Source organism: Lygodium microphyllum, chromosome 21 (genome assembly GCF_053477565.2).
Source record: "Lygodium microphyllum isolate KBCC chromosome 21, Lygodium_microphyllum_v1.1.10, whole genome shotgun sequence".
Lineage (NCBI taxonomy): Eukaryota > Viridiplantae > Streptophyta > Polypodiopsida > Schizaeales > Lygodiaceae > Lygodium > Lygodium microphyllum.
The window spans coordinates 52,125,633-52,153,067 of NC_141155.1; the positions used below are offsets into that span (position 1 = coordinate 52,125,633).

Consider the following 27,435-nt stretch of genomic DNA (forward strand, 5'->3'; position numbering starts at 1 on the left):
TGCTAGAGTTGTAAAAAGAGCTAGAAGTTACTAGCAATACTAAAATTATGCTTTTCTTTCGTGCAAGCAAAATCTAAGTTGTGAAGCCCTTTTAATATAAACTACATATTTCATATAAAAGAATGCTTTGTACCGATAAAACTATTTTCATACAAAAAAAAGGTCTTGTAGGAACTATCATTCACATAAAATATTAGTGATTTAACAATAATTAAGATATTATTTGGAATGTACAATGTGCAAAACATATAAACCGCATTTCTATTTAATATGAATTTTATGAGTTGTACTTCAACCATCGCATAGAGTTTTATATTTGCCATAGCCTTGTTTGGCTTGGTGCAAGCTAAGATAAGTCTAAGACTGTGAGAAGATGAAACCCACTAATAGCTTCTTCCATTCAAGTCTTACAATATTAATAAAGTATTAAGGTACTAGATCTAACCTTGAGGAGAGGGAACATGTGTTGAAGCTCTTGAAATGTGGCACCAAAGGAGTTGAAAAACCATGCTCCGAAAATGATTCATTGTTGCTACCAACTTCCAAAGATGCCACACAACAGAAAAGCACACTAGGCATGAGCACGGAAAGGTAACCTAGAAACTGAGCAACATACAACTTTTAAGGCATGGATTGTGCAGCAAGAATATATGTTACAATGGTAATTTCCTGTGTGTGTGCGCGCATGTGCATGTGCACATTTAAGGTATGGATTCTGTATCAAGAATAGATGCTAGCAATAGTAATGTCCTCTGGTGTGTGCAGACGCGCATGCTTGAACCTCAATATGATCCATTTAATCAATGTTTCTAAGGTTCTTCAAGAATGTTTAGCCATTTGTGCATTTCATAATCTATACAATAGTTTTCAGCCCAAAGGACAAAAATAAAAATCCATGTGACCACTGGCCATGACAAATGAAAGGTTTTCGTATGCAATTGTAGATGTGATGAACACTGACTAAGCACCATTATGAATGTCGTGTCTAAACTCCATGAGCAAGAGAATGCTGTCTAAACTCCATGGACAGTGACCAAAAAACCATGAAAAATGGACGTTGAAGTTGTCAAGGAAATCAATGACACATTTAAATTTTACCTAGGTGGCCAAAAGTTACTTTTATCCTATGAGTAAAACTTCAAGTCAGTGCAAAAACTGAAGTAGATTATAAAGGGGTTGTGAACAGAAGAGGTACAATGTGTGCCAAGTTAGGCCCCCCAAAAAAGGATCATTGCCAAAAACCTTAGGGGGCAGCACGATATACACAAACATAACCGTTGTCCCTTGTTCTTGTACTCAAACTATGCACCCCTGTCCAGGGTCTAACATTAGTATGTTTTCGAAGGTCACAGATATCACTTCCCAAAGATGCAAGTATTTGTCAACACAGACTTCTGAAATCAAGAGACTGCATAAATGGCATTATTTAACTAATTTACCAATCTAGAACCATCAATGAAACACCCACAAAAACTGAAAACAAAAATCCAATCAGCTTGTCAAAAGTAACACACTTAGTGAACCACGCGAACCTCAGTTTGGATTCCATCTAATGGTTCTTGCCAATACCCCATAAGCAAGACCTTAGTTAACATTGTCACTGCATCCTTCACATGGAAAGGAAATCATCACAATTGCAGGTGTTTGCAAAGTTTCAAGCAAAACAGGGGTCAAGTTCCAGCCTACAAGAAATATGCATCACCTATTTTGCTCCATTTTTATAGCTAGCAAATGGACCTATTTCAGGAGTTCTAATTCACCCATTGCATAAGAGACCACCTTCCGTTTTAAAGGGCCGATAAATTGTACAGCTGCAAAGGCTGCTGCTCGAGCAACATTGACAGGTCCTAAATCTATTGAAAATACCCTTTGAAACCCATCCAATAACGCCATCATTGGAATATTTGCTGACATGCGCTCTTTCTCATACTGTTTCAATAGAGATACCTGGCAAAAAAGAATGAAGGATGCATGTGAGATGTCTTGCCTTTCTCCCTCTCTCCATTTCCACTCATGCACACACTACAAGAACAGCACATATGTGTGCACTGCTTACATCATACCTGGACTCACTGCCAAAGTCAGTAGAATGCAATCAGAATTCAGAATTATATCACCAACGTGAATTAATCCTCAAATTGAAACAATCAGAGCTAATATCAAATACAAGGATATCTTGTAGTATCATGCACCCAAGATGCTGCTTTGCTCAGAAGCAACCTTCCACACAGCAAACTGCACATCATCCCCCTCTGTGATCTGATTTTATGATCACTCTTTGTAGTCATCATGATCATTGACTGCATGGTCTTTCTTTCCAGCTAAAATTGCACCTTCTTGTCATCAGGATCATTGACTGCACAATTTTTCCTTGCAGCCAAACCTGCATTTTCTTGTTATGGTGATTTTGACCACACAATCTCTCTTTGCAGCCAAAATTGAGCTAAGGATCACATGCAAGGATGAGGGTTGGTAACCAGCTGCCACTGGAAGCATCATCCAATATAGCCAAACAATGTAAACCTGAAACAGAATACACAATGACTAGTACCCTATTAACTATCTCCCATGTACAAGTTGTACAAGATTTACCATCTCATGTATCCCATTAGAGCTATTGTAAACTGTGCATGCTTGACATTCTCAATCCCATGTCACTACAATCACACAACGAGGCCCCTAGGAGGTCCAAAATATTCTCCTTGCTTGATCTATAACACTTGTGATGAATGTGTTTTGCCGAGATTGGTTTTCATGTAGCAAAACAGAAACCAACTCCTCAAATGGCTGGGATTTCCATTCATAATAAACCAAAAGCATAGAAGCAAAACTTTGATAAGAATCAACAAGACCATTGAGAACAATCTACAAGAGTGAACCATCACACAAAATCCCATCTATAGCAATTAACTGCTCGTTAAGATCTTTGATATTAAATAGTCCATAGATTTACCTTCATCCTTGTGGTTACTCTCTAACTGCTTACACAAGTAAGCAACACAAGTCTCATTTTTCCCTTGATACAAATATGCAAGTGTATCCCATTTTAGTTGTCTTGTATGAGTGACTATGTGGGATCATGGTACATTCAACAGATAATGAAATTAAGGGTGTGAGCATGCACATCTCTACCATGCAAACAAATTTGCTCAGCAATAGGTAATGCTGCTTCAACATTAACTACCGCATAGAGTCAGAACCTGCAACATCGTCGACAAACCTTGTAGCTTCCATCACCACAACGAAATATACATCAGTTCTGTGCACAATGTTCCACAACACTTCTGCAACCAAAACATGATGCACCATATAAGCCCACAATGGATGGTTAGTTCTATCCAACTTTTCCTCAACAACTGACATATTGAATATGTCATTGTTGTCAACCATGGCCATTGATTGCACTTGATGCAAAAGTTACGTGTATAGAGAAAAATCTACACAAAACCAACCTATGCTACCCAGCACAAAGGACAAAACAACCTATGCAAAATTAGCAATAGTACAAACAAAACCTGAAGGGAACCCAAAAGGACAAAATAGCCTACGCAATATTAGCAAAGGTACAAGCACAACCTAAAGGGAACCCAAATCAATAATCTAACAACCACAGTATTAGTCAACCTACAAATGCTCGTCAAATCTCATCACAATTGGAGGAGAAGTAGAGAATATTGACAACTCTAATTAAGAAGCCTATGCCTGCTCTAATACCAAATGTTGGACTTAGGTTGCCATAATGCATGCGCATAGCTAGGAAAACAAGAAGCTTGAGAGCACACAACACAAAGTGTATTCAGAAATATCAACAAAGAAGATTTACAAGACTAAGTTTGTGAAACCAGTCTATGACTCACACAAAACGGTATTCCCTTCAATTAATACCCGATCTTTTCACATACACATACAAACAGAGACCTCACTCCCTCGCTCTGGCCCCAAAGTCCGACGCCCCTTTCAGTATTTCTTTTTCAGTTAAAAGATGGAAAATTACAAAAATAAAATGTTCCAAAGTACAAAACCTGTGAAAAGTTGGCTTTTATCTTTTCTGAGTAAATTTCAGCTGCATAAGGACAGTATAGCATATCCAGAATAACATCCCAAGTAGGAAAACACTTTCTGTGACCATAACTCAATAATTCAAGTGTAGAGTTGCAATCTCCAGAACTTTGTATTTACTGTTTTTCACATGTTTCCTGACCTGTTCTCTGCCTTATTCCATTCCAGACCTGTTCCATACCAGTTGGACTACAAACCCTTTGACCCTAGCATCATTCCAGTAGTAAAACAGTCCCACAAATAGCACTAAATTAGAGCCGAAAACATTGTTCATGTGTGGCATGGTCATCACTTTCTTTAGTTCCTGCACTGAAGAAGCAATCAGCTGCTCTTGAACATGAATAGTAAGACTCTTGCCTCAGCATAAGAGCAAAGAAAACACAAAACTGTACATTAGATTGAATCAGCCCATCATGTAGAGCATTTTCTCTAAGAATAGAGAGAGAGTTGACCAGAGGGAGCAAGCTCTACCTCCATACATGAGTCAGAGACAAAGAAGTGCACTCCATAGCTGGTAAACTTGCAGCAATCTGCCCTCAGTCCGAAAACAAAACTTCACGCTCAGATCTGCCCCTCTAGCATTAAACGTTGCTGCTCTCTCTCTTTTGGGAATTTCTACCCAAATTGTGACAAAGCATACACAACAATTTTCCGATTTAAACCTTCCGGTCTAAATTTCTCCATGCTCAATGCAAAATTTGACCTCAGCACAAACCACAGAATTAATCCTCATGCAAAAACGAAGATAATGACGCGAACAGATTCTCGGGTTCAAAAATAGTAACTCTCTAAATTTTAGGGATGGTGACCCCTGCATTCCTCAAGTTGTTCTAAGTAACTTTTATCATTGCAACCAGATTAAAAAGTGTAATGTAGCTCAGTTACGGTGACTTTTATTCCATGAGCATTCTCACATATGCATCTTCTGTCTTAGCCAGGCTCATTGACTTGCACCATCTCCAGTGGCTAAGCACACAATCCCAAACCACTGGCATTCTATTCTTCAATGCCCATTCAATATGGAACCAGTCCCAAGGCTCAAACAAACCATTAGTCCAATTTGTCCCAATGGCTATCTCTTTTGGCCATACAAAGATCCCGGCTTAATCCAAGAGAACTCTAGGGGTAAAAAGCAATAACAACTAAAGAAAAGATAAATAAAATATTTATATAAGTAAATAAGGAAAGCAACTACAAAAAGTATCACCACCTAGTGACAATTTATCCTAGAGAGAATAGGAATATATACAAAGGCAAGGAAAAGGGTCCTCCTAGTGAGGAAAAAAGTATCCTAGTAATCCTAAGTGTACCCATACACATCACTAACAAAATATTGTAACAAAATTTCATAACTTAGTTGAACCTCATGCAACAAGTGTTTGAGTCTTGTGATTTCTAAGAACCATTCATTGGTCTAGGGGCTGTGCTTGACCCTCAACTTGCCCACCTTGATCTTGTCCATCAATTAAACACTCAATGTTAAGGCTAATTTCTACTTAGAATAAGGGCTCTTACTTGCTTTACACTCTCAATTATAGCACTTTTCCCTTGCACAAGATCATTACATCCATCTTACTTTACCATTATGCAACAATGGATCAAACCCACCATATCACTCACGATCATGAGGTTTAAGAGTTCTTCACTAAGAAAGGGGATGATTTGAAATATAACTTAGCAAGCTATATGTCACATCACACTAGAAACAAAATTTGTATCCTTTCTATTATTCAGCATGTTTAAATGTTTATTAAAGTAGGTTTCTTTGCACTTACTAGATATAAAGAAATGTGTAGTAGAGCTAGCTACTAATGAGTAGTCACAAGATACGATAAACTCATGCCATGGGTTAAAAAAAAGATAGTACACACTTCCACCTATATCACCTAATTAAGCATTTGTGACCAAAACTCAAGCATATCAAGGTCAAGCTCATACATAGAAAAAATTAATGCCTTAAAGTGTAGGCTAGATTCACTAAAACAAACAATTCTAATCAGCAAGATATTTGTACTTTGTGCACGTGTAAACTAAAAGCTTAAAATACACATATCTTTGTATGGAAAACTTGTCTGAAGATTTCAGCACTATTTTTGTAATATACTTGTAAAGAGCTTCATGATACCCATATTGGAGAGGTCCCTAAATTTTAGGAAATTTCTAATTTTTAGAAGGTCCTTAAATTTTAGAAGCGTCGACCCAATCTAAAAATACTATTGCCAAATAATAGAGGTCATATTCTAACAATTGTAAGTTTTGCGTTTTGGCAGTGCTTACAAAATTTGGTTATTTCTATTCTTGACAATACTCACCCCAAAAGGGAAGGGCCATAGAGAAGAGATAATTGTCAAGACACTTGTCACACAAGCTTCTAAGTGTCCTACCAAGTTAGTCCACTTTTCCTTTTTGCACTAGCTCTCCCATTTCCCCTATAAAGAGAGCTCGTTTTTCTTCATTCTACATTAATTTGCTTGGCTCTAAACTCTTATACAACAACTGAAGATAGCGTAAAGTCAGCCCCATCCATCTACATCATCATCTTCCACTCCGCTATCATCAAATACCTCTATATTCCCTCTTCTCACTGCTATTTTACAAGATAGCAAACCTATAAATTCATTACAGTCCTTTCTCCTCAAGCTCTTCTTCCATTTCAAAAACAAAAACCAAGCATATCAATATATTGCTGATCAATGATGAAGAAAGACTAATATTCATTTTTTCTTTCTCATCTATAAAGACATTAATTTATTTTACTACATAGTAAATTAGGCATGTATGCATGTACATTTTTATATGACCTTGTGAGAGTGAAAACTACTCCTCACTCTTTGGTTGATTGTAACTAAGCTGTTCCCTAAAGAACTTGGACTGAGCAAAATTAATTTTGGATTACCCATCTTCAAGCCTCGATCCTATCTTCATTCCTTTTTCATTTTCATAGCTATAAATTAATGTATTCAACTTTAAGTATTTGTTCTCTCCATTTCTTGAAAATTTAAATCTTAAAAACAAAAGAATATTATAATTATTGAGCATACTAAGTTGTTGGAGACGTTTGCAATAAACAAATATTATAAATATTAAGCATACTACATTGTTTGAGGCATTTACAGTGGTATCAGAGCTTTGGCTCAATCCTCGACCCCACCCCAACACTAGCGCTTGCAATTATAAGTAAGTTTGTGTTTAGCCCTTACATTGAGTGCTTGGGTATATTTTTCTAAGAAATCCAATGGAAGATCCGAGTGCTATCCTTCAAGCCAATCAAAGCCTTAGACAGAAGAATCATCATACACTTGAGCAACTACTCAAACTAGAAAGAGTCTAAAAGCCCAAAGAATCCAAGGAAAGAAGTCCATCTACTTTCAAGGAAACAAAGTCATACCGATGAAAGAAGTCAATCAAAAAGCCCTACTTCTTGAAGGTATAGTGGAACAAGAGAAAAATCTCGTTCTACTTCAAGATAAAGAAAGAGATCATATCGAAGCCCATCCTCTGCTTAAAATTCACCTGGTGTCTTTTTTTGTGGACCCTCGTTAAGTGATAAAGAGTCGCATTCTTCTCGTGGAAAACCTCGTCATCAATAGAGGTTTCGACATTCTTCACCCTCATCTCCATCCTCATCCCTATCAACCGCCTTATCATCTTTAACCTTAGCATCCAATCATAGATGAATACATAAGAAAAAGAAAGCTAAATTCTTATCTCAACTTGAAAGGAAGATTAAATTCAATATGTATAATAGTTCTCAAAATCTTGATTTTCTTCTTAAGTTTATTCGTTAATTTCAAATCTTATATGGTTGTGATAGGTATAAAAAAAAAGAAAAGATTAGGTTTGCAACTCTACATTTGACCAATCTAACCCACACTTGGAGAATGGGATTGAAATATGACCATGCTATCCCAAAATCCTAGCAGTTCTTTATTCACATGATACAAGGCCAATTCCTTTCTATTTATTTCAAAGAAAATGTAAAAATGGAATGGGATCGACTCTGACAAAGAAAAAATGAATCATTTAATAACAATACAAAGAAATTTGGGGAGCTACTCTTAAAGATTCAACATTTCAAGAAAATTTGCAGCTCTGAAAATCTTCAAGAAGATTTGCATTTTTAACTTCACACTACTCTTAATCATTATCATTGTTCTAGTCTCAAGGAACTCATTGATCATGCTAAGACATGGAAAATGAAGCATAATGGCAACAAATCATTCCAAAAGAACGGTAAGAGAAGAGTGGCTGATCATGAGGAGTATTCAGCTCTGAAAGAAGATAAAAACAGCACCAAAAGCAACCATCAAATCAAAAGAAGATAAAGCCTTATGCAACTCCAAATGCTCCTCAATTCCACTCCAATCTATATCCATAAGCCAAGTAACTTTCCGAAGAAAAACAACACTTCATGAAAGAAGGAAAGTGTTTTAAATGTGGAAAAACATGCTACATAGCAAAGCAATTGTAGCCTTTAAAAGTCATCATCTAAATGATAAGGAGAAAATGTATAACATTTAAAAAAGAAACTCTTAGTTGTGGTTCATGCTTTGAAGGTGTGGGAGGATTTTTCTTCTACGCAATAAATTCCTTATAAAAACTAAACATAAAAGCTTAAAAGTATAAGCTCTTAGTTGTGGTTCATGCTTTGAAGATGTGGAAGGATTGTCTTTTACACAATAAATTCCTTATAAAAAGTATACATAAAAGCTTAAAAGTATTTCAAGACTCAAAGGCATTTAGAAGAGAAACATGTAAGATGAAAATTTTTCTTAATCTATGTTTCATTTTCAAATTATGTACACTTCAAGAAAACATAATATAATTTATTATGCACTTTTTAGAGTACGTCACATTGCAACTATTTAGTGGCTCATCATGAACATTTTGAAGTGATAAAGAATACTTATGACTAGATGCTGATTTTGTAACAATTTAGACAAACTTTCAACAAGAAGATTCTCATCCAGATTATTCCATCAAGAATGATTACCTTCTCGTGAATAATCACCTTTGTGTCACTCTTCATGTTCGACACAAAGTGCTTAAAGAAAGTCACGAACCTCCTTATGCAAGATATAGAGGAATAGTAACCACTTTAATTGCAATTGAACATTTTCTTTTATTGGCCAACATTACAAAGAGATATACATAGCTTCATTTAGGCTTGTTTAATATATCAAAAATCCAAGTATAACAAGAAAAAGACTCCAAGATTGCAGTAATCTCTTCCAGTTTCTAATACTCTATGGGAATCTATCACAATGGATTTCATCTCATGTACTCCAAGAACACCTCGAGGTTGTGATATGATTTGAGTCATAACTGATAGATTCAACAAGCAATCACATTTTATTCCATGTCATAAAACATAGAAATCCTCACAAGCTCCAAGACTTTTCATTCAACATATCTTCACATCACATGGTATGCCTTTTGAAATCATCTCAAACAAAGACTTCAAATTGGTGTAATCATCTTTTTATTCTCAAACTTATAGCCGTCTCACTCTTTTCGATATATTAAAAGCTTACATCAGTGAAAATAAGTCACCATGAAAAAGTATCTTCCATTGCGAGAGTTTACTTACAACCATACACTGCACTTATTCACACAAAAAGCTCCAAACGAGATACTACAGGATAAAGTAATTCCTCCCCTAATCATTCGAACTAAGGATAAGATTTTTATTACTAGATAAGATTTTTGTTACTGATGAGTTTACTTCAGATTTGAAAACAACAATAAATCTGTGAGAGTTCGCAACAAAATAAGGAACTCAAACACAGAGAAAGAAGACAACAAGAAGATGAAGAAAGAAAGAAATCTGCACTTACTGAAATAAATGTTGAATACAAACAGATGGACTGATCAGTCCCTGCTTGCAGCCCAAGGCATCAGTGAGGGCACTAGATCTGGCCTGAAATGATGACGACAGCAATAGCACCAGGGATGGAGTGTGCCTGCAGTCAGAGAAGCAGCCGGCAAAAGAGGTGATCTGCCCCAGCAAGCCTGCCCGCTATAAATGGCAAAAAAGAACCAAAACTGTCTGACCCAATGTAGCCAGCTGCATTAAAAAATGCCAAAAAAAATGTAGTTGGTATGGCAATAAAATCAAGGAGACAAGATAATGTCTAACAAAGTGGCCCACGCTGGGGAATGTTGAAAAATGTTCACAGAACTCAAGAAATACATACTAAAATGCCAAAGCTCCCATGTCTCCACTAGACTCTGACAAGAGCTCACAATTGGGAGATGACAGACTAACAACACTAAAAGTGACAAGGTAACACCCCGTCTCAAATCTTCAGTTGTCTCTGGAGACACAACAATCTCATGTGATGAAGCATAGAAGCCTTGGGCAAAGGCTTCGTGAAGAGAACCACTACATTATCCACAATAGGACAATAGGCTACCACTAACTTGGAATCCACAATCTACTCTCGAACATAGTGGTATTGAACCTCGATGTGCTTCGTGTGAGCACAAAATACAGGGTTCTTTGCCAAAGCAAGGGCACTCTAGTTGTCCACCGCACAACTCTGTAGGTCCTATCTATGGAAAACCAATCTCCGCCAACAAACGATAGAGCCAAACTACCTCCATAGTTGTAGAACAAAGGGCACGGTACTCAACATCTGTAGATGAAAGAGCCATAGTAGGCTGCTTCTTATTGCTCCAAGAGATAGGTCCCAATCCAACAAAGAATGCATATCCAATAGTAAACCGTTGTGAGTCCACATTACTTGCCCCATCAAAGCACTCTATCGCGGACATGCGATGATCAAGTGTACGAACTAATTCTTGCTCATGCCATATGAATCCACACCCCATGCTAACGCACCCTTAGCAAGACATCCTCGAGCCAACCATGCGAACTCACCCTTGCCATGTCATCATAGAACCTTCTAGAAGATATGCCATATCATCGTCTGCATCATTGATGATGTCATCATGGAACATTATAGAAGATCTTTAAAGGAGAGGCTCGCCATAGAGCTCCTCAATCTTGCCAATGTCAATCTTAGGAGCTCAAGGAGTCGAGACCTCCAAGTAAGTAACTTTGAGTTCCAATTCCAGTTCTTGTCTAGTCATGGTATCTAGTCTTGTATTGTCTTCCATTATACTCCTGTTGTCTTGTCACCTTGTAATCTCGTAGTACGAGATCTTGTCTAATACTGTCTTGTACCTTGTTCATCCCTATTGAGAGAGATCTTGTACTTCAGATATCTTGTATCCATACCTACCGTCCCAAGTTGTGGGATCCTTCATGTCCTATCGAGTCCTGTTGTCTATGCCTACGATCCCAAGTTATGGGATTTTCCGTATCTTGTTAAGTTATCATTGTACCTTGTGCCCCTACATGGGATTATCTTGAAATCGGAATTCGTGTAACAAATCTTGCATCTAGTCTAGTCTCTCGAGCACAGTCTAGTACTTCCATAACACACTCCATCCTGAAAGAGTGGCCCTATCTCCATACATGATTTCGTATGATCGAGTCCCCTATAGATAGCACAAAACGTGCAAGGCGGCTTACCAGTGAGCTTAAGTAGGAGTATTCATGAAAAAAGACAATAGCACTACCACAAAAGAGATCTCCGATGGATTAGCCAAATGAAAGAGCCACCAGGGCATCTGTAACAAGTGGCATCACTAAGGGATCTCCTGCTACCAAAATCTTGGACTCTGAATTTATGGGGCAAGAAATAGGCCGACACTTGGCCATACTAAACGTAACAAACCTTTTGTATATCAATTGTTACGAAGACATATTAACTCAATGATTTGAAATTAATTTAATGCTCATGTATTTGAAAGGCGATTTGTATTATTTGAGTGTTTCAAAATATGATTAAATGTTCATCTTTCTATGTAGGATAATCAATGGCTAGAATGCCCTATAATTATACTTGGTCATCATTGATGAGATGCCCAAGAGAAATTAAAAATTTAGCCGAGGAGTCAGATTAACCAACAAGCTCAGATGACTAAGACTTCTATACTCAAATCGTCTCGTTGACTAGAAGCTCGTATAATGAGTGGTTTTAGAAAGTAAAACCAAATGCTCATGATCGAAGAAACAAACCATGAACCGGTGAACCTATCTAATGAAGCTCTCCATGAGCTAAATTTAACCACTCCTAAAATTTAGGTCACTATTTTTGAAAGTTGCTCAAATGAAAATTATGTTCACGCCAAAGACTCCAGAATTTTAACAATTTTATCTTCAGCAACTATCTCAAATTCTTAAACATTTGAGAAATTTTTAGAGTAGAAAATCTAAAAGTTTCTTTCTCTCGGAAAGGGACATGTGGCATCTAGAATAGGACATGTCATTTCGAAGAGACAAGTGCAGGGCAAGTATCCCTACACTTATCATTTGTACCCTCTACTTTTCACTTTTGAGCACCCAAGTCCCAAATCTATATATTGGATGTCTATCTCATGTTGAAATTTCAGCCACATGCTTTGTATTCTCCTATCTATCTCTCATCCAGGAAGCACTTTCTACTTAGCTTGATATAATCTAAGCACTAAAGAAGAAAATCAGCTTGCTGCTCAGAGTCTGCAAAAATTAGGGTTTCAAAACCCTCATTTTTAAAATTGTAGCAAATCAGCCCTCTTGTGTATGGTTCAGGCACTTGGTGCCCATGGTTTTGTTTTAATAAATTCCTGTAAAAGAGGAGGAACCAGTATCCCTCTCAACATGGTATCGACTCTTTTCTTTCTCTCTCTATCTTCCAATTTTCATGGTAATAATTGATCGATTTGGTTAAGTTCAAAGTATTGTCATTCTCATGTTCTCTCCAATGCTTATACCAAACTCCAAAAGAAACTCGAAGATGTATCTGTGCTGTGAGATAAAGATGCCATGTACCATATGATAGATCTCCAGTCCAAGAAAGAAGTGTCGGATCCCAAGATTTTTCATATCAAACTCTTAACCCGATATCTATCGAGTGCAATCAACCTCCTATGCGTCACTTCCTGTAATGATGAGGTCATCAACATACAAGACGACAAAGACACACATATCCTCCACAATCTTGTAATAAAGGTTAAAGTCATAATCTGATCAATGGAAGCCATGGTCTAAGAAAAATCGATCAATCAGTTGATACCAAGCCCTAGGAGCTTGCTTCGAGCCATAAAGGGCCTTCCGCAACCTATAAACATGGTTTTTTTCCCACACAAGAAAACCAAGAGGTTATGAGACGTAAATCTCCTCCTCCAAGATGCCATTCAAAAAGGCTAACTTCACCATTTGATAAACAGGTCAATGATAATGGGCAGCTAAAGCCAGAATAGCTCGAATAGTGGATATCACATACACAAAAACAATGGAAACGCGAGGATATAAAGGAATAGGGTTAAAATCTTTTTCTTCTTCTTTTTTCTTCTTCCACATAAAAGAACTAAGTCTACAACATGATAAAAGACTAATATGAAAGTACCACAACATATGTATCTCAACATCTTTTGCATGCTTGGAGCGTGCCCCTTCTATTTTCACTTTGCATCCCAACAAGCCGTACCTTATGCTTGTCCAAGGTCCCATGTGCAAGATACTTGGTCTTAAAGACCCACTTCACATCAATCACCTTCTGCTTCTTCAAACGTGAAACCAACTCCCCAAGATGGTTCCACTCGATAGAATCGAGCTCAATCTACATAGGAATACACCAAACATCCAATGCAAGAGCCTAATCAACTGTAGTAGGCTCATGTTCTTGAAGAGTCTGAGACATAAGAGCATAATTCACACAGAGCCAACTATCCCACCGGCCCTATAATCTAGCGACCTGCATGGGCCAAGAGGTATCTCAAGGAACTGAGTAATCCCTAAATCTTGCATGAGCTGCCAATACCATAGAGGAATGGTGATAGGCTCATCTTGCTATGAAGGAAACTGAGAGATCTCCAGTACATACCTGTAAAGTACTTTTCTATGGAAGGGACCACCCCTCACTAAGGAAAGGTGGATTCTCCTCACTCAATGAAGAGAGCTCCCCCTCTGATATCTCTATCCCCCCCCCAGAGGAAACCTAAGGAGACAGGGAAGGAGCGAGAATACTCCATGACGAAGTACTCAATGAAGGAGCCGTTAAGGGTGGAATGAAAGAGGGTGATGGGGTGGGAGAAAAAGGGGGAGGAGTCGCGGACAAAGAGGGGGTGCTAAGGGATAACCCGAAAGGAAGGGGAGGGGCTAAAGGTAACTTTTGGGGTGTGTGTGTGTGTGTGTGTGTGTGTGTGTGTGTGTGTGTGTGTGTGTGTTCGGTTGGGTTGGGGGGGCAACGGAGGCGATGGGAGTCAATCTAAGATGAATAACCAACCTCTAACAAAGGAACCATCAATAGGATCCTTGAAGGTTGCAACCTTGTCAAAGTTCACATCCTTACTTACCTCGATATTGCGTGTGTCATCAGGTCATAGAGCTCATAGCTCTTCATGGTCATACTATAACCAATGAAAATAAGCTTCTTCAACTTGGAATCAAGTTTGCTTTGCCTTTTCTTCTTGTCCACATGGGCATATGCCTTGTATCCAAAGATATGAAAGAGGAAAACAAAAGGCTTCTTCTCAAAGAAAGCCTAGTAGAGAGTCATATCCTGCAATGCCAAAGTAGGTGACCTATTATAAATGTGAACCGTAGTAGCCACGGCCTCACCCCACAAAGAATGGGGAAGACCCTTATGCTTCAACATCGATTAAGGACCATCTCAAGCATTGTTTCAATTGGCATGCTCCACGAAACCATTTTTTGATAGTGTGTTCGGATGGAAGTATTCCACCCAAATACCTTGATCCCTACAAACTCAGAAAATAGATTAGAACAAAACTCGCCACCATGTTCAACTCGAACATCCCAAACTTTGAAGGAGGTTTGCTTCTCTGCAAACACCTACCACTCCCAAAAATGGGAGTACACCTCACTCTTGTACTCTAAGAAATAGGGCCATACATAACAACTCAAGTCATTGACAATCAGTAAAGGTACTTGGTCTTCCCAAGGGAAGCCGTGCCCATAAGGCTACAAAGATCGGTATGAACCAACTCAAGCAGAGTAAAAATCCTCGGAGTAGCAATCTAGGGATGAGGCTACCAATGTTGCTTGCTCCTTAAGCAACTAGGGCCTAGTGTGTAAACGGGAAGGAAATCCGGAAGTCCCTTGACCATCTTCCTCCTTGAGCCCACCGAATAACATCAAGATTCAAATGCCCATAAGAAGCAGGCCAAAGCAATCAAAGCTCATGTGAAGATCGTGCAACAAGGGTTGTGAGGATTTAGAGTCTACCCTCTTATTCACCTATCCAAAGAGCAGCTCCTGACGATGCATCATCCTCCACCGTGACTGCAACCTACGTAAAGATAGCTCGCATACCTAGTTATGTAAGACCGTAAATAGACAGAAGGTTAAAGCCCAAATCTGATACATAGAGGACTTTGGCCAAAGAAGAGTGTTGATCCGGTAACAAGGAAATAGTCCCCACTCCACGCATAAGGATGGAAGAATTGTCACCAATGGTAATGGATCCCCCTCTAGATCACATATCCTAAAGCCATCATGTCGGAAAGTCATGTGTGAAGAGGCCCCACTATCCATGAGCAACACCTTCTCCTCTAAAGAAGCAGCAAGAGTTGTATCCTCCATCCATCTCAAAGAAGTGTACGAAGATGGACTCAATGATAGCACGTGTAGCCTTCAAATCCTTGGATCCCTCCTTAGGCTTCGAATGGGGGTACGTTTTCCAACACTTCTCCTAAGGATGAGAGTCCTTTCCACATTGTGGACGCTTGGGCCTCTTCTTCTTCCCATCCAGGGAATCATCCTTCTTGTCCTTCTGTTTCTTAGCTTGTGGCTTCCCCTTCTTCTTTCTGTCCCCAATACCTACAACGAAAGCCTTTGTGGAGCCGGATCCACTAGTCCCCGCCTCTCTAAGATGCTTATCATGCTCCAACACAAGTGGTGAAAGCTCCTCCCAAAAAAGAATATCACGAGTCCTCAAAGTCAGAAGGTTGGTATAGAAGACATCATAATTAGGAGATGGTAGCTAAGTGAAACCGATCTTCCTTCTCAAATAGGATAGTAAAACCCGATCAAGCACTTAATTACCTCAATTAAAAACCGAGAACAAACTAAATTGCACACATTACCTTAACAATCTTAGACAATAGAGACCCGATTTGCCCTAAAACTAGCGCCCCTTTTGGTATTTCTTTAACTTTGATTGCTAATGGACAATGTACAAGTTGAGATTCCATAATCTCCTTTGCTAATCCAAAAGCCCATCGTTGTACATACAATCAACAAGCAATTTGGGCCAATTGCCCCTTGATTTTCACCCAAGACTTGCACAAATGGAACCACCAACTAGCCAAATACTGTCCCAATTTGCAATGGATGGGCTGGCATCTGAAATCCTCGTCAATTCCAAGAATTTCAAGTGCCAATTTCAGTATACGATGCCTTCTCATGTTAGCACAAGTCCCAAGGTGACTGCCAAACTCTAATTTCTGCATAAATTTAGGGTTTACAATAGAAATCCTCTTGCTATCCACCAAATCTGCCTGAGATCTGCTGAGAATGACTAAGAAGTGCTGAGATCTTTTGAGAAATTATTGAAGTAGATGAGAGAGCCAAGATGAGAGAGAAATCTGATTTTCTTAGCGAGAAAACCCTAAAATCTACCTGCTGCCTACTCCAATCTACATTTAATGCAATCACCTACTACCAAGCACCTCTAAAATGTTGTCACTTGATCAGCAATGTTATTGCCATCCCTTGGAAGATATCTCCTTGATATCCCTTGCCTACTAAGACCCCTAGACGGCTGTCTTTTGAAGCAAATTGTTGTTCTCTGATCAGAAAATGCACCAGTAGTTCCCTCTCTCTCTCTCCCCTTGGCTATAAACTAGCTGAACGGCTAAGATCCAACTCCCAAAAACGTTTTCTTAGTTTGCATGGGCATTTTTGCCAAGTGGCAGCCTTCTAAACCCATTTTTCAACATTATCCAGCCATTTAGTTGATTTTAATAATTACATAATTACATAATCCTAAAGATTAATTTCAGCCATTCTGACCCTGCCCAAAATTAAATGTGCCTATCCATAATTAAATTGGCTAGGCCATTTGCAACCTAGAGTGGTCCCCAACCTCCGTTGACCCCTAGACTTGCATTAATTAATTAATGCTAGTCCCTAATGTCACCACTGACACTTACTTGCCAAAGAACTATCCTAGGGTCAAAACTGACACCAACCGATCCCCAATGCCCAATTGGCAAAACTTATCACAGCTTTTGCCTTTGACATCCACTGCATCCTCAAGATCCTTGGCCTATTACCATGAAATAACTGCCATGCGCATCACATGTGCAAAGCAACCCTGCACATTTTATTAATAAATTAATCAAATGTTATCTGCAAAATTAAAGTATCTCATTTCACATCCCCGTGGTAAACCCCTGTTAAGCTACAACACACTTTACAACTAATTAGCATTTTTAAACAGCCCCAAAATATGCTTAATTAATGAAAAACACAAATTTGATACATGATTTGAGAGAGTTTCAATGGTCCCCCAAAAAACTAATTTTCTGGGGCACCCTTCAACATCTATAAATAGACGAGCTGCCCATCATTCAACCTTATCCTTTTATGTAGGTTTCTCACTATACCATGCAAATTTCAGCCATCGACCATCTATCATCTACTGTCCAGCTAGCATGACTGCAGCCCATCACTATCCAGCCCTAGGCGGCGGGCTGTTTTCAGCCATCGCCCTGCTATTTGAAGATCTGTTGGAGCTCAGCTGGAGGGGTGAGTAGCAGTTCGAGGAGTGAGAGTGACGGAGAGAGTACAATTAGATTTGAGTGTACCAACAATCTGTTGGTACACAAAGAATAAAATGTATTTATACTTAGGACACATAAGGGTGCATTCACATGTACAACTAAATAATGTACGTGTACTATACACGAAGGTGAAAAGGGCCTTTATCCCAACAACCTCCCACTTAAAGGTCCGAAGTAAACCTCTAACCAACTCCCACTAGTCATATGCAATGCTCATGCTGAGCTTTGCTTAGACTTTTAGTGAGAACATCTGCAAGGTTGTCTTGTGTTTTGATCTTGGTCAATGTGATTAGACCATCTTCCAGAATCTGTCTGATAAAGTAATATCACACATCTATATGCTTTGTGCGTGAATGATACATGGCATTCTTAGCCAGATACACAGCACTTTGGCTATCACATCCCAACACTGCAATACCCATAGACATGTCGAGATCCTCTGCAAGTCAACTCAACCATATAGCTTCCTTAAAAGCTTCAGTAGCTGATATGTATTCAGCTTTAGTAGTACTTAGTGCTACAATGTTCTGCAACCTAGAACACCAAGAAACGGCCCCACCAATAATTGTAAAGACATACCCGCTAGTGGACCTACGAGTGTCCAACTCACCTGCCATGTCTGCATCACAATAATCCTGCAAACTAAGTGCACCCTGCCCATAGCAAATACACTTTCTTTGTGTACCCTTTAGGTATCGAAGAATACACTTCACAACTTCCCAATGTGTTTTGCCAAGTTTTGACATAAACCTGCTAACAACTCCCACTGCAAGAGCGACGTCTAGACGAGTAACAACCATAGCATACATAAGAGAGCCACAAGCTTATGCATAAAGGACTCCCTTCATAGCATTGGCTTCCATGTCATCTTTTGGATTGTTGGCTTTACTAAGCTTAAGATAAGGAGGTAAGGGTACCCCAAAAGGCTTATCTTCAACCATGTTAAATCTGTCCAGTACCTTTTCAATGTACTTTTCTTGAGATAAAAACAGCAATTTCTGCATTCCATCTCTACGAATCCTCATGTCCAAAATATGCTATGCATTCCCCAAATCTTTCATGGAGAAGACTGATTTCAGCTGATCTTTGAGAGCATCCAAGCTTGCATTTCTTTTCCCAACTAGCAACATATCATCCACATACAAAACAAGTATGATGGGGCTGCCATCTGTATCCTTTTTCATATACAAACAATGATCTGCATGGCTACGTGTAAACCCATGAGACAACATAAAAGTGTCAAACTTTTTGTATGACTACCGTGGTGTTTGCTCAGCCCATACAGGCTGCGTTTTAGTTAACACACCATCTGCTCTTTTCCAAAAACTAAAAATCCCTCGAGCTGTTTCATGTAGATTTCCTCATCAATGTCACCATGCACAAAAGTTGTTTTCACATCCATTTGGTACAGCTCTAAGTCCAATACAGCAGTGAGAGCAAAAAGCACACGTAAAGTGGTCATCTTCACAACAAGTGAGAAGACCTCTTGGAAGTCAATCCCTTTCTTCTGTGCATATCCTTTAGCAACCAGTCTTGCCTTGTACTTAGGTTTCCCATCAACTGTCTTTACTTTGTAGAACCATTTGTTTAAAAGAGGCTTCCTTCCTTTGGGCAACGACACAAGATCCCAAGTATCATTAGCATACAGAGATTTAATCTCTTTCTGCATAGCTAGCTCCCACTTACTGCTAAATTGGCATGACTTGGCCTCTTTGTATGTAAGAGGCTCACCCTCATCTATAAGCATCACATAATGCAAGGAGGGGTCAAACCTGTATGGTTGCCTTCTTACGCGTGTAGACCTGCATACCCAATGATCTACATTTTCAAGAATTGGGTCTACATCTGGAGGTATGTCATTTTCATCGACAATTTCGCCTCATTAAACACAACATTACGACTGCGAATAATTTTCTTAGACTGAAGTAACCACACTCTGTAGCCAAATTCACCCTCATCACCATAGCCCATGAAAATGCCTTTGGTGGATTTTGGGTCAAGTTTGTTCCTCAGCTCATCTCCAACATGCACAAAAGTATCACAATCAAATATGAGTAAATGGTCATATGAGGCTGATTTGCCAGACCAAACCTCCACAGGGATGCCATTATTTAAGAACCTGTTTGGAGAGTGGTTGCAAATGTGAACCGCAGTTTAGAGTGTCTCTCCCCCAAATTCATGAGGAAGATTAGCAGTGGACATCATGCACCGCACCCTTTCACATAAAGTCCTATTATATCTTTCAACCACCCCATTTGAAGAAGGGTTGTGAGGAGCTGTAAGCTCCCTCTTAATTCCATGCAAGTCACAAAAAGACTTGAATTTAGTAGATGTAAACTCACCCCTATTATCAGTTCTCAAGCATTTCAGCTTTCTACTTGTCTGAGTGATCACAACTGCATGAAAAGTTTTAAAAACAACAAACAGTTCACTTTTCTTTTTCAACAAATAAACCCGAATCTTTATGGAACAATCATCAATAAAGGGGACAAAATATGCAGCACCACCCAACGATTTCACGAGCATACTACATACATCAGAATGCACTAAGTTCAAGACATTGGACTTACAAGAGGCACCAGAGTAAAAGGAATTTTTTATTTGCTTTTCAAATTGATACTCATTACAAAAGTCAAGTTTAGAGCCTTTTCCATCAACCATCTTCAAAGAGGTAAGGACATCAAGTCCTTTCTGGTTCATATGGCCTAATCTCTTATGCCATAACTCCAAATGACAGTCAATTTCAGCTACTACAAGAAACTTGCCATTCAAAGCTTTACAGTGCAAACAATACAAAGTGTCCTTCTTGGTTTCTTTTGCAATCAACATGGAACCCTTTTTCACTTTCCACAAACCAACACCAAACAGTGTCGTGTAACCATGCAAGTCAAGCTAACCAACAAATAGTAAACTCTTTTTTATGCCAAGCACATATTTGACATCTTTCAACACCAACTCTTGTCCATTATTTAAAGACAAGTATGCAATGCCAATCCCATCAATGCTACAAGCATGATTATTTCCAAGATATACCTTTCCATAACTGCCTGCATTGAACATAGCAAAACACTCCAAGCAAGGAGTTACATGGAAAGTCTGAGTGACACCATCATCAATTGATAAAAGTGCATCAATCACATCAGCCTTGGTAATCTGCATATCCTGCATGTGACATACAAGGGCATCATAATCAACTACACATAATACATTAGCCTCTATATCCGAAAGCTCCTCCATGACTACGCTGGAGGCCACATTGGCCTTTTCCTTGCCTTTGGCTACCTCAGATACATCTATCTCATCCTCTTTCGTCTTTTTGTCTCCTGCCTTCTACTTTCTCTCTTGTTCCTTCCTATAATACTTGCAATCAAGCTTCCTATGGCGCTTCCGACCCTAGAGATAGTAAGTAATGTCACTCTTTTCCTTTCCTTTGCTCTTGCTTTTGTTTCTCTGTCCAGCATTTGCATTTTTCTTTTCAGCCCTGCCTCTTACATTATAAGCTGAGTAGCTACCTTCTCCACTAGACATACGTCTAATTTCTTCGTTCAAGATTGAACCCCTCACCCCATCATATGAGAGATTGGGGTTATTGATAAGAGAAACCACCAAGGTCTCCCAAGAATCAAGCAGTGTCATGATCAAAAGATTCCCCTCAACTTATCATCAAAATCCAAATTTGCGTCCTTGAGCTGATTTAAAATGCCAATAAATGCACTCGAGTGCTCAGCTACAAGATTTGACTCATCCGATCGTATATTCACCAACTTGCGCATTAAATGCACCTGATTAACAGGTGTGGTAATCTCATAATTGCATAGCATGTATCTAGACCCTTAATGTGTGTCAAGATATCATCAGTGACACCCATCTTAATGTAAGCCACAGTCTTTTTGTTAACTCTGGCCCAATCTGCATCATATATTTTTGTACGGATTTATCTACCTATAAAGCATCCTCACAATCCTTTAGGAACGATATGCCATGCATACAATCTTTCCAAAGGTCAAAGCCATGACCATCAAACCGTTTGATTTCCATCAAACTCTTGATATCCGAATTGGAATAAGAAGTTGTAGCCATACAAATACGAGTAAATGCCCTGGACTGCAGAAGCACGAGCTGAACGAGCAAATACGCTGTCGTTCTTCCTCAAACAATAATAAATCTCCGTTGTTTGTACATGAACCAGCCACCACACGGGCAAAAACTACAAAAATTTACCAAATTATGCACAAAGCCTCAAAATTTCAGGTCCAATAGTCCATAAATATCAGCCAATCTGACCCAACTGAGCAAAATTTTACCAATCCATAAAAAGCCCCAATTTTCTGGGATCCAATGTCAAGAAATTTTACTCGAAAGAGCAAAATTCCAACAAATTTGGTAAAATCCCCAATTTGATTAAGGTCGCCATGTGCAATGTCTACAATTTTTGACCCTCCTCAAAACTAAGAAACACGCTCAAAAATGAAAACTATCGTAGAGTATCTCATCCCATTCTCTTTCAATCCTCTTCACCATAAGAACTTGAGGATTTTCAAGCTCCCTTTTAAAGAAGTATTAGTCTCTCGCGCACAATACTCTTTCAATAGATGAGGCTAAACCAGCTACAAGGTGGCAACTTCCTGCCAAAAGACCTACGGAGATCTATGAAGAAAAGTTTCACCTTTTCAAAGCTTCTACAATATACATCGATGAGAAGGGTAACTTTACTATTTCAGATAGCCAGGTAGACAGCCATTTTCTCAAGCTTCTTAAAAAATCATCAAAATTTGCTCAAGAAGCAAAAGCTAAGAGTTACAATCACATGCATTTAGGCTATGTAGCTATAGGACTAGTTTCTCTATTTCGAAAAGGTCTACCTGTTACAGATCTAGCTCTTGTCTTAGATACTAGACACAAAGCCTTAAAGAATATGTTAGTAGATACTATAATGTCCCCTCTATCTAATGGCCCAGTCTATATGGAACTCCGCCCTAATTTTATCATATCTTTAGATGATCCATACTTTTCTGAGATTCTTACTCTCAAACTCCAAACTCAAGGTCTGAAAATGAAATCAGAGGGTCCACTTAGCAATACAATATCGAGTGGTCCTTCGTCTGGTCAACTCTACTCTTCCTAGTGTTTTTGAAGGGCTTTTCCTAAATCCTAAGGACAAAGGCCAGAACCTAATCATGAAAACAAATGCTACTACTGAAAGGCTGACTCCTCAGGTCATCAATTGGTCCGAGCTCCAGCTCCCTGAACAATGGGACATGGATGTTAGTATTACACAAAACAATGAAATGTTGCCTCCTACTCTCATATCAATCAAAGAGATTGTTGCTAACAACTATGCTATGGCTAGACCTTCAAAGGGAAAACAGCAACAAATTCAGCCAAGGCCTCCAATCTCAGCAATGCAAAAGCTTCATACTCGGCTTCCTGTCTGCACACATGAAGAACTCCAGAAGACTACAAATGGCTTACAATGCCTTCATTGCCGAAAGCTAGTGGAGTCTGCGTCTACCTCTTCTACTCTAAATGTCATCCAGACACAATCGAACTTCTTTCTATACTCAAGACATAGAAGTAATTGGAGCCCCCTTCATCATTCCATCTTCAGGTAATTATTCTCAACAAGACATGGCCATAAATTAGCAAAGCCATTTTCTCTACAATCTTAGCGAACATCTAGCTCAGGTCAGTGAACAACTCACTAATATAGAACTTCTTATTGATCTTCAACAAAAATAAAAAAATGTAATCTCGCATACTGCATCTAGCTCATCTCTTGATCTCTCGAAAACCCAACAAAATACCAAAAAACTTCTAGCTTGGTTTTCATTGAAATCTTTCCAAGGAGATCCTTCCCAAGATGTTCTCTATGCTATGCATAGTAAAGGCAAAGGAAAAGATATCATCAGATATAGCAAATAGATGACATCAAATCATCATGAAATGGATGATTGGATCCATGAACAACAACATTTTGCCATATCTTCCCAAGGTTCCCCTGGAATGCTTCCCCAACTAGCTTATGAAGTTGATACCAAAGCAGAAGATATTCCTCCTCCTAATTGTCTCCACCTGCCTTGTATCACCAAGTGGTATCCTCATCAACTCCAAGATTGGATTATCCACTCAAAAAAAGATCCGACTACCTATTGGCGTGAAAAACAAAGCTATACTACAGCAAAGCGTCATCGACATTGGGAAGACTCCGATTTCTGAAGAAATCATTGCGGACCCTGAAGAATATTCATGGAAATCCCAAAGGTCCAAACTCACCTCTCGACATGACAAAAGAGATCTTTGCTTCCAAGATCATCCCCATGAACAAACTGAAGTCCATCGCCTTGACCTCATCCATTTGCAAGATCTGAAATATGATCAGCATACTGCATCCTTCCTTACAGATATGTCTAGTTCCACTTCTTATGCAGAAATTACTCACCCTAACACCCCTCAGAGTGCTCATGAAATCACGTATTGTATGCACAGGAAATGGAATCCATATATCTGAACATGAGACAGTCGCATACAACAATGAGTCACTGGCTGTGTGGGCACTGGCACTGGCTCTGGCTCCTCTCTCCACAGAGTCTGCAGATGGTGAAGATGATGATGATGACTGAGGAGGAGCACTGAGTATAAATAGGCTAAAAAAGTGGGGAGCAATAAATACTGGTCGGACAATATTAATACTGGTCGATTGGTGCATAAAATGCTCCACTGGCATAAAATGCCACACCAGAAAAAAACCTAAAATACCTAATAAAAATGCCTAGCCCAGATCAAGCTCAGACTCACACATGAGCTGACAAATACTCTGCTAAGAGTGTGATCATACCAAAAGAGTGCTCATAAGTGATCTGGTGTTGTTTCATTTTGTCTGCTACCATCCGGGAATAGGATTAGGAAGGGAATTCACGAAGAAACTTTTATTATTGGTTTTATATTTTCCGTTGAAGCGATATAAGAGATGCCGCATATAGATGACGTAATCTTCTATTTTGTTTATGTTACACAAGCGAGCTTGGTGGAAGGCTTGCATAGCATCTCGGGCCTCATCATATCTATTATCCACCCATTAAGATTCCGCCAGGATTAGGGTCCTTTCGAATGGTAAACTTGGTGTTAGGGTTAAGAAATTTCCACCAATAGCGGAGATTGCCGGTGAAGCCATGGGTAATATGATTAATTGCATTGACCTGGGCAACTCCTTGGTTTCTATATAATGAGCAAAAATATCCAAACATTTCATGAAAAACATCTTCAATATTTGCTTGTGAAAGATTATCAATATTCCATAAGGGAAGATTTCCAACTTTGTGCCTCTTGGGCTTGTTCTCTTACCTGTTTGGGTCACTTTTCATCATGTTGATTGTGGGAGGACAACCTCCATCTTTTGTAAGGTCTATGACAGGGGATTTAGTGTCCTTTTTTGGACTTACTAATTTTTTTCTCATCTTGAGTTCCTTGTTCTCATCTGTATCGTGTTCTTTTCTTTTCTCTTTTTGTCTTGTGTTTGAGCAGTTTATTTCAGCACATGTTTATGCTTCCACCGCTGCTCCACTTCTGACATGGTATCAGTTTTCAAGATTTGTGTTTCTGCTGTGTTTTATTGCTGATTTCAGGACTGTTTTGTACCCCTGCTGATCAGACGACTGCTGTCGCAGCCAGGCGACCTGTTTTGGGGCTGTTTTCAGCCTGCGTTTTCTGCAGTTTTGTCATCACCTGCTGCCTACGCACCCTCTGCTGCCTGAGTTTTTCATCTGCAGCTGCTGGCGACAATTTTTTACCTGTTTTTCTCCAGTTTACAGCCTGCGTTTTTGCTGATTCCACATCTCTCATGGCTGGGTGACTGTTAATTCAAGCCGTTTTTGCTGTTTTTGGCAGTTTTTGACTGATTTTTTGACTTTCTGCAGCAAATTTTGTCTTTTATTGATCAAATTTTGGGTTATATTGCATGTGAACTCTCATTTTCTGCAGTCTGTGCTTGTGTTTTGGCTGTGTTTCTTCTCTACCTTCCATATGGCTCCTCTGTGCACTTCCATTGATGATAAGTTACATGGACCTGATTATCTCACATGGAGTGCTATCATGAAAGCTTGGTTTGTGCAGAAGCGGTTATGGTACATCGTCTGTGGAGCTCTTGCTCGACCTCTCCATCATTTTCCTCTTCCTGAAGACTTTGATGAGAACAACCATGAGAAAGCAGTGCTCACATGGGACTCGGACGATGCCCGTGCTTACTCGGCGTTGCTTCGGTGTATTTCTAAAGCAGTCTTACCGGCGGTTACCTCCTGTAGGACATCTCCTGAAGTATGGCAGAAGTTGCAACAGATGTATGAGGCACCTTCCACCATGCGGGCCGTCACACTTTATGGCCAGCTCCAGCAAATGAAGTTTGAGCCGAAAGATACTATTCAGTCTTTTCTTCTTCGTGTTACGCAGGTACAGGACCAACTTCGGCACATGCAATCTGCTCTTTCCAAGGCGCATCTCGTCGGGACGGTTCTCTACAAGCTCCTCCCGGAGTTTGATGGAGTGGCCAACGCTTTGCGGGCGCAGACATCATCGACTCCTGTCAGTTTTACACATATGACCTCGATGCTTCTTGAGCATAAGACATCCTTGAGATTACAGAGGCGGCTTCCGGCACATTATGGCGGCGAGACTTATGTAGCCTTAGAGAGGGGTGATGGGAAAAAGAAGTCGAAGGCCCAGTGTTACCACTGTGGCAAGAAGGGACATTTGCGGAAGGACTGCAAGAAGTTAGCGGCTTTCAGAAAGGAGGAGCAGAAGACGAAGCGGGATGTTGACTCTACCGATGAGTCCTCTCCTTCATTAGACTCCGACTCCGATCCTCCAACCAAGGTGAAGTCCAAGGCGCGGAAGGGATCCTCTTCTTCGGATCGAGGGAAGGGCTTGGTGGCCCCTTCCTCGGCTGCTTTCTAGTGGTGGTGATGAGGTCATCCCTCACGACTCTCTTGTGCCAGAGGGGAGTGTGAGCGGGTGTTCAGATGGGGCAGTCCCGCCACATCTATACTTTTATACAGGTGCACAGGTTCCAGAGAGGGACGTCCCTGACGCATCGACTTCAATCTGGCGGAATCAAATCCTAGAGCTGGGATTGACATCTAGGTTCATGATGAGCCGGTCATCTGACAGAGAGCGGGAGGCTTTCGTCTGGAGCTCACATGAGGGGACACTTTGGCGGTCTGGCCAAAGGCGGGGAATCCATGGTCACCTATGTTCAGGGGCATTTTTGACAGGATGGTCTCGTATGCTACTGCGAGACATTGGTGATGGACACAGAGACATGCTATGATCTTCTCTATTTTCAGGTGTTTGGTACGATCGACATCAACATCAGGTTCTCTCCGAGGCACCTTGGTGGTGGCTTGATCACCCACTGCTTGGGTATCCATGGTTCTACTTGGTGGTTCTATGTTGTATAGTTTCTGATCCCTTTTCCTTGTACTATTATATTATATCAGCTCACCCATGATCTGAGAGAGGGTGTTA

At 39.7% G+C, this 27,435-nt stretch overlaps 1 protein-coding gene across 3 annotated transcripts in view; it reads right to left on the reverse strand.

Moving 5' to 3' along the window:
• Nucleotides 1-1,471: 1,471 nt before the first annotated feature.
• The window catches only part of LOC148018002 (FAD/NAD(P)-binding oxidoreductase family protein), an 87,007-nt gene continuing 61,043 nt past the window's right edge, over nucleotides 1,472-27,435 (reverse strand). For 2 of the 3 annotated variants that reach the window (XM_087661427.1, XM_087661426.1), the window contains exon 9: nucleotides 1,472-1,947. In XM_087661427.1, coding sequence (XP_087517553.1) covers nucleotides 1,738-1,947 — 210 coding nt within the window. In that variant the 3' untranslated portion in view covers nucleotides 1,472-1,737. Of the gene's footprint in view, nucleotides 1,948-7,572; nucleotides 7,715-27,435 lie in introns of all 3 variants that reach the window. The other variant, XR_015687664.1, reaches the window with a different exon arrangement.